The 8,489-nt window shown below is 47.1% G+C and overlaps 1 protein-coding gene across 1 annotated transcript in view; it reads right to left on the reverse strand.

Annotated features, from left to right (window-relative positions):
* LOC101982375 (thymidylate synthase-like) overlaps positions 1-2,397 on the reverse strand; it is an 11,084-nt gene extending 8,687 nt beyond the window's left edge. The window contains exons 1-2 of the mRNA XM_026781153.1: positions 2,182-2,397; positions 795-868 (exon numbers count right to left, since the gene is read on the reverse strand). Coding sequence (XP_026636954.1) covers positions 795-868; positions 2,182-2,374 — 267 coding nt within the window. The 5' untranslated portion in view covers positions 2,375-2,397. The remainder of the gene's footprint in view (positions 1-794; positions 869-2,181) is intronic.
* Positions 2,398-8,489: the final 6,092 nt, after the last annotated feature.

Below are 8,489 nucleotides of genomic sequence, written 5' to 3' on the forward strand. Positions count from 1 at the left end.
CTCACTTTTTCTGGACCAGGATACAGAGCAGGAACTTGGGGATCCTGCCATTTGTCACCACACCACTCCAGTATAACCCAGGTACCTACTTGACCCTGGTATCTACCAATTCAGCCATCAATAGTGCTGAGCACCTACCATGTGGCTGGCTGTATTTTAGTCCTGAGATACAACAGGGAAGAGGAGAAACGGATTTTCTACATTGGGGAACTCACAGGACATTGCACTTATTTATCTCCCACCCAGAAGAGGGAAAGCTGAAGGCTGATTTCTAGGTCAGCTGATGCCTCCCTATGAAGAGAAACAAAGAGTTAACAGGAAGGTCTAGGGTGTCGAGTGGGCCTAGGAGGAGGAGGGAACCATCCTCCATATGGAAGGAAAGGCACTCGGTGATGGGAATGGCAAATGGCAAGTACCAGAGGCCTGGGCAGGATTCTCCCAGTGTGCTCAGCTCAGTGACGAAAGCAGGATTGGAAGGACACAGAAAAGCATCTAGAGCTAGCACTAGAAAATGAGCCAGGGATGTGGGAACGGCTGGCAGCTACAGCTTTGACTACTACTACCTCTTTTATTTTTCTTGGTTTTTCGAGACAGGGTTTCTCTGTGTAGTTTTGGAGCCTGTCCTGGAACTTGCTCTGTAAACCAGGCTAACATTGAACTTACATAGATCCACCTGCCTCTGCCTCTGGAGTGCTGGGATTAAAGGCGTGTGCCACCACCGCCTGGCTCACAGTTTGACTTCTAAGGCTTGATTTGAGAAGACAGGCAGCTTCCAAAAGCAGCAGCACCCTTACCTTGATAAACCACAGCAATTCCTCCAAAACGCCCTTCCAGAACACTCGTTTGGTTGTGAGCAGGGGAAATTCATCTGAAAAATAGGTTGTAACACAGTTAAAATGTGGTAAAATACAGCGAGCCATCATTCAGCTTTCTCTGTGGAGGGAAACGACCTAGGGGCAGACACACACACACACACACACACACACACACACACACACACACCCCCCTGGAGTGGTTTCAGGAAAACTGGGAACTCCCACCCAGCTTCGGGCTAAATCACTGAAACCACAGGTCTGCATTGACACAGAGGTATCCATATGGCAAAGAGGAGTCCTCACCCACTACAGGGCCACTATCACTGTCACTGGTGTTTAACAGCAACATCCAAAATGTGGCCTAGACACAACCTAAAGGCTCTCATACCCAAGTCCACCACGCTCCAGGAAGAGCGATATCACTCTGGTAAAAATTGAAAAAGTTTTCAGACATTTGGGGAGCAAACTGACCTAGCATCTGAAAACAGAAATGTTTATGCCTCTGAACCCGAAGGAAAACAGAAGAGATACAAAGGGGCAGGGCAGGAGCTCAACCAACAGACAAGGTAAAGAGGAAAGGCTCAGAGTATATGTTTGTCAGAGAGCAATACTTTCCTCTTTATGGTCTACATGGCAAAGCTGAATGAAGATTAGAGAAGCAGAATAACTTGTCAACAGTATCAGCAGAGGAAAGGGACTAAAACTGGGCATCAGAGTTCACTGTTCTAGGAGGCCCTGCGCACTGGGTTAATCCGTGCAGTAGCTCCTGAAGTTCCCACCTCCAGAACATGCTTGAGATAAGTATACCCTCACTCAAAGTCTTGTGCTTGACGTCTGATGCTAGGAACCCCAAAAGAGCACTTCTTCCCTGGGGCCACTCTGTAGGCTTACACATCCTGAGTTGCTCTATAAAAGCCAAGGCTGTCTGGGAAAACCCCACAGTTTCCGCCTCAGGCTTGGGTTCTTTTTTCTGTGCAGCTTAAACACCGCCTAAGCCATTTTCGCGCCAATTTTTAAAACAGTTGCAAAGGGGAGCAGGAGATCAGGGGAAGTAAGAGGAGGTGCACAAGTCGGGACCTCAGGGCAAGGTTTGGGCAGGTTTCTTCTACTCTGACCCTCGGAGACGCACGACCAGTTGGAACTTAATGGGGGTTAAGAACAAGAGGCCTTAAGGACCAGAGGTTTACCTGCAGTAGCTATCACCTTGAGGCTCTAGGGCGGGAACGCAGAGCTTAGGACTCTTTGAGCCGGGGTCAGACTAACCGCTGCAGCCAGCCCCGCGCCTCCGCGCCTCCGCGCCCCCGCGCCCAGCCCGCCGCTCGTCCTCCCGCAGTCCCTCCCGGTAGTGGGGACTAGCCGCGGTCACCTCTCAGGTTGTATCTCGCCTGCATGCCGAACACCGACAAGGTGCCGGTGCCCGTGCGGTCCTCCTTCTTGAAACCGCAGCGCATAATGTGCTCCACCTGCCCCAGATACTGCAGCTCCCCGTGCCCCGGTACCTCCGCGCCCTGCTGCTGAGCGGCGGGCTGCAGCTTCAGCTCGGAGCCAACGACCGGCATTGCGGACAGTTAGAGGCGGTGTCCTAGGCGCCAAAGAACGGACCTTCCGCGCGCTCTTTTCCGCGCCTCCCGCCCCTTCCTGCTGGGAAGCTTCTGACTGGCCACGATCGTCAGACCCCCGCCCACGCGCCAGCAGAGCAAACACACGCTGGAGTTCCCAATTCTCTTGATTTATCCTGTCTTTGCATTAAGAGCCTATAGGTTCAGGGCATGGTGAGGCACACCAGTAATCCCAGCTTGTGGGAGGTCGAGGCCGGAGGATCTGGAATTTAAGACAATCCTTTTTTTGTTGTTTTTGTTTTTGTTTTGTTTTTGTTTTTCGAGACAGGGTTTCCCTGTGGCTTTGGAGCCTGTCCTGGAACTAGCTCTGTAGACCAGGCTGGTCTCGAACTCACAGAGATCCGCCTGCCTCTGCCTCCCAAGTGCTGGGATTAAAGGCGTGCGCCACCAACGCCCGGCTTTTTTTGTTTTGTTTTTGTTTTTCGAGACAGGGTTTCCCTGTGGCTTTGGAGCCTGTCCTGGAACTAGCTCTGTAGACCAGGCTGGTCTCGAACTCACAGAGATCCGCCTGCCTCTGCCTCCCGAGTGCTGGGATTAAAGGCCTGCGCCTAAGACAATCCTTTGTTTCACGGCAAGTACAAGGTCATCCTGGGTATGAGAAGGTGAACATTTTTTTTTTAAATGTATACAATATTGGAAGAGCAGGCAATGCTCTTAACTGCTGAGCCATCTCTCCAGCCCGAAGATGCACATTGTTAAAAATAATGATGGACTTTCAAGCATTCTTTTTTTTTAAATATTTATTTATTTGTTATGTATACAATATTCTGTGTGTATGCCTGCAGGCCAGAAGAGGGCACCAGACCTTATTACAGATGGTTGTGAGCCACCATGTGGTTGCTGGGAATTGAACTCAGGACCTCTGGAAGAGCAAGCAATGCTCTCAACTGCTGAGCCATCTCTCCAGCCCTCAAGCATTCTTTATAGTGTGTACATTTAGTGTGCGAGGGGTGTGTGTGAGTGTGTGTGTCCGTCTGTCTGTGCGCGTATACGTGCAGATGCTTCATAGGTTTCTTTCTGCTCACACATTGGAAGTGTGGGACAACTCAGGCTATCAAGCTTGGTGGCAAGCCCTTTACCGACTAAGCCATCTCTACCACTCTGCTCAACTTTTCAAATTTTAATGCCTCATTTTTAAGTTTTAAGGGAAGGCTTCAAAGGTAAATATTGGTGAGTAGAACCATTTGATGAGTACAAAATATACTGATACACGTGTTGTATGTGCAACAAGAGATCTGTATCTACCACTTTGAGTACATTGTAGGTACCCAACAAACTTTTTAAATTTTGGTTATATCTGGGAATATGAAAAATAGGATTGGGGCTCTACTGAAATGTACTAAACACTACCAACTTTTTCTTCTGCTGAGAACTGAACCCAGACTTCCCACATTTTCACACTACCCCTGAGCAATAAACCCAGCCCAAGCCTGTATTTGTCCCCCCTCGCCCCCGCACCTCATGTTTGTCATTTTTGCATATGGTATGCATTGGGTAAGAATCCCCCCCAAAGGCCTATGTATTAAAAGACTTGCTGACCAAGTGGGGTCCAGTGAACAGAAGTAGTCATTTTTGAAGGCAACATTGGGATCCTGACTGCTCCCTGTTTTTCTTTGCTTCCTCCCAGCTATGAGGCAAGCAGGGTCTAACTTCACTCCAGAGAGACATGATAGCATGGTGTGTATGACAGAGTAAGGGGCTGTTCCCCCAAGACAAGAAGGCGACTAAAACAAGCAAAGATATTCTGAAGTCTTCAGCCAAAATAAAGCGTCTTAAGTTGACGGTCACAGTGGAAGGAAACTGACAGCACCATTCTCCTGTCTCCGTGCTAAAACTCAGCCTCAAAAGCTCCAGTTCAAAGTGTCTATGTTGTTGGACTAGACAGCAGGCTCGGCAGCTGAGAGCACTGGCTGCTCTTCCAGGGGACCCAGGTCCAGTTTCCAGCACCCATATAGCCACTCCCAACTGCCTAATTCCTCTTCCGGCCTCTGTGGGCACCAGACACCCACATAGTACAAAGACATACATGCAAGCAAAACACTATATGCATAAAATAAAATAATTGTAATAAAAAGAAAAATTTTATGATGGAATATGTACTATAAGAGATTACATAATCATCTTTTATTTGTAACCCTGTTTATTTAGTTAGCTAAGATACTGTCAAATGTTTCTTTGTAGTTTTGTTTTGTAAAAAAATTCAAATTTCAAAAGAAATTTATAGAAATGGTTGGCCATTTTGGCTTAACTACAAGTATCATGGGAAACATTTCGCAAGCTCAGTAGTGGGAAATTGGCATTCTTGCTGTGTAATTGTGAGCAGAAATGATAACAGAAAACTGAAAATCTATTTAGTTCAGCACAATGTTAGTCTGGCTTTTCCTACATCAACATTCACCGCACTGCTTCTCCACCCAAACTCTTACTAGTGCAGCGCAGTTCTTTCAAATCATTAGTGTTTCCTTTGGGAAGTCAGACCCTCCTTTATGAAGGAGGGAAAAAAAGAAACATTTTTCTTTACTTATCACAACGTCATGACTAAAGCTGTATAACAAAGAGGTTAATAGAAGGCTAATATAAGTTTATTAATATGTTTACATAACACAGGAGAGACTTCAGGCCAAAGGCTAAGAATATCTTCAGGTAGCACCCAATGCCTATAGGGAAGACTTCCCTACTTTACTATAATTTTTGGGGTTTGGATTTGAGGGGTGGAGGGCAGTTGTGTAGACAATGACTGAGGATAAGAGTCTGCTCTCATGGCAGTGGGGAAGGGGGTGGGACTTGGCAACACCCGTCTTTTCAGGTTTGTGTTGACTCTTAACAGGGTAGGGCTTTCTGTGACAGCCCTCTTTCCAGGAAACATAGGTCAAAGAATTCTTGTAAGTCCTGCTTTATGTAAAAGGTAGGACACGATGAGAGCAATCTCCCTACTTCCTCCAGCTAGAAATGCACAACACGTAAATGTGGCATATTTGAATACTGTGTAGATAAAAGTTTCTGTATCACCTGGTCCCACAGCCATTCAGTCCCAAATAAACACACAGAGGCTTGTATTAATTATAAGCTGTTTGATCTACTGCTCAGGCTTATTTCTAACTTGCTTTTACAACTTAAATTAACTCATAATTCTTATCTATGTTTAGTCACCTGGCTTGGCACCTTTTCTCAGAATGGCATTCTCATCTTGCTTCCTCTGAGTCTGGCTTGTGACTGTATCTCTTCCTTTCCTCTTTCCAGAATTCTCCTAGTCTGGTTGCCACACCTATACTTCCTGCCTGGCTACTGGTCAGTCAGCATTTTATTAAACCAACACACGTGACAAATCTTTACAGGGTACAAGAGCACTGTCCCACAGCAATACTATATGCTGAATTCTTCTATGGTTGTACTATGTACTTTCTGATGGTTGCTTGGAAAGACATGGGTGCACTGTCAGAAGTCTGAGCAGAGAAAACAGATGGGCCGGTATTCATTTGAGGAGAACACTTCTAGATGTACAGAGATGAGGGACTGAGTGGGTTGAGGTTATGGGTGTCAGGGAACTGCAGGACTTCCTTCAGGAAACTTTTTCTGGGGCTTTGAATAGGACTGAATGTGATTGTCTATCATAATGCAGGACGCTGGTATGCCTTCAGAAAACCAGTCAAATATATACATTTTTCCAACCAAAAAGTGCCCACATACTTTTGAGCCGCTAGCAGAATCCTAGGCAGAACATATCCCAGACCATCCAGTTGCATGTCACTTTTGTGCTAGTTTTCTCTATGATGAGTCTGATCTTATTTTTCTACCCAAGATCAGCTGATCAAGAACCAAGAGTAGGGTCTCCCACGCTCATGAAATAGAATCCTTCACCATGACCTTCTTTGAGGACCTTGTTTTGATGGAAAGGGTCCTTCTGCCTACGGAATACAAGCTAAGCCAGAATAAATGATCCCCCCCAAAAAATGAACTCATTCAACAAACATCTCTATCCCAATGCCTTGCTTATTTATGTCAACAAGGAAAAGACAGGCAAGGACCTGGTCTTCATGGAACTTGTTTTTCAGCAGAGACAATCAGAAAGTTCCCAAGCAAGTGTTCTGCCCGGACGTGACACAAAGCAGAACCTAGGTTCACTAATGAGATTTATGTTGGTGTTAAGCCTCACTAAAGCTCTCAGGATTCAAAAGGATCGCTATAGCAGGCGAGCCTGACTAATAAAGTCTGAGGACACGTAAGTCCCTTTACCAGGCCCCATTTGTTCTTCCTGTGCTCCCTCCAACACTCGCTTGATGTTTCCCTTTGATGTTCCTAGCTGTCCTCAGGGTTCCAGTTTGCACACCACACAGACATAGTTAGCAAGCACGCGGCTTTCCACACTGATGCCTTCTCCTTCCTGGCATGCACAGAGCAACACATGACCCAGTCTAGAAGCTAAGAAAATAATCTTGGACTTTCCACTCTCCAGAATTGTTCGGTAAATAAAGCCTCATTTCTTTGAAAATGGTTTTGTCTTCCATTTCCTCCCTCACTTCCTTTTCATCCCATCTGCCTCACAACCTGTGATGCTAGGGATGGAGCCTAGATCTTCACACATGGGGATGGGGTGAGACGGAGTCATCTTCTGTGGCCCTGGATAGCCTTGTCCCTGTTATATCCCCCTGCTGGCCTTGAACTCTCTGAAACTCTCCTGCCTCGGCTTCTAACTGCCGAGAGTGTAGGTGTGCATTCCCACTTTGGGATTGCTTTGATTTCTTGAGACAGAGTCTTCCATAGCTGAGGCCAGCCTTGAACTCCTGGTCTTCTTGTCTCTACCTCTTTACACTTTTTGTTGTTGTTCTTTCGAGACAGGGTTTCTCTGTAGCTTTGGCGCCTGCCCTGGAACTAGCTCTTATAGACCAGGCTGGCACAGAGATCCGCTTGCCTCTGTCTCCTGAGTGCTGGGATTAAAGCCTTGCCTCTACCTCTTCAGTGCTGGCAAGATCACATACAGACATCTGCCACAACACTCAACCCTCCCCCCTTTTTAACATGGTTGTTGTTATGAGTAGTTAAACTTAGTTTTCAAATTAGGCTACAACTTGCAGCTTGACAAAAAGAAAATGGTCAGATTCCCTCAAAACAGGCTGAGTCCTAATGTGAGTTGATTGCTAAAGGGATGCTCTCGGGTAAAACCCTTATGAGGATGAGAAAAGCATCCTGGGAGGAGAGAGGGATGCCGAATAAGAACATGGCTGCAAGCCATCTCTTGCTGCACCTGGGTGCAGCAGGGAGTTCTAGACCACAGTGGCTGGAGCAGGAGCTGGTACAGGAACCTGTGATGGTTAGCCTTGATATCAACTTCCCTGGATCTGGAATCAACTAAAAGACATGCCTCTTGATGGGTCTCTGATAGCATTTCCTGGAGAGATTAATCGGAGAGGGAAAGACCCTCCTGTGCGTGGGAGACACCATTTTGCAGCTGCCCTCATGTAAAGATCTGAGGGGAAAACTGCTCCTTTTTGCCTGCCTGCCTTCATTCCTTTCTGGTGAGCGCAACTGATTTGCTGGTGCCTCACGGACTGTAGCCACAGCTGCCAGCACCACCACTGCAGCCGCCAGCACTGTAGCCGCCAGCACTGTAGCCTCCATCACTGTAGCCGCCAGCACTGTAGCCTCCATCACTGCAGCTGACAGCACTGTAGCCGCCAGCACTGTAGCCGCCAGCACTCTAGCCGCCACAACCACTGTAGCAGCCACCACCACTGCTATCATCTGTGGATAGCAAAGCTTCCAATGTAAGAATCCAAGAATCCCCCCTGCCTTCAACACTAGGGAGGGCTTGCTGAGGTGTCTATCCTAGTGGAATCAGTAGCTACTGGTTCTCAACCCCTTGAATATGCGGACCGCCACTGTTAAACTACCCAGAGCACAGCATGTCAGTCAGTGTACTAAACCCTGTGTAATATCTATTCACTCTACCAGTTCCTTTCCTCTACAGAACACCACATACTACACAGAGCACTGCTGATTTAGTTGGTAAGCCCGGGACTTCTTGTACCCAGGTCTTTTTAGGATCCTCCTACCTCCG

Source organism: Microtus ochrogaster, chromosome 8 (genome assembly GCF_000317375.1).
Source record: "Microtus ochrogaster isolate Prairie Vole_2 chromosome 8, MicOch1.0, whole genome shotgun sequence".
Classification (NCBI taxonomy): Eukaryota; Metazoa; Chordata; class Mammalia; order Rodentia; family Cricetidae; genus Microtus; species Microtus ochrogaster.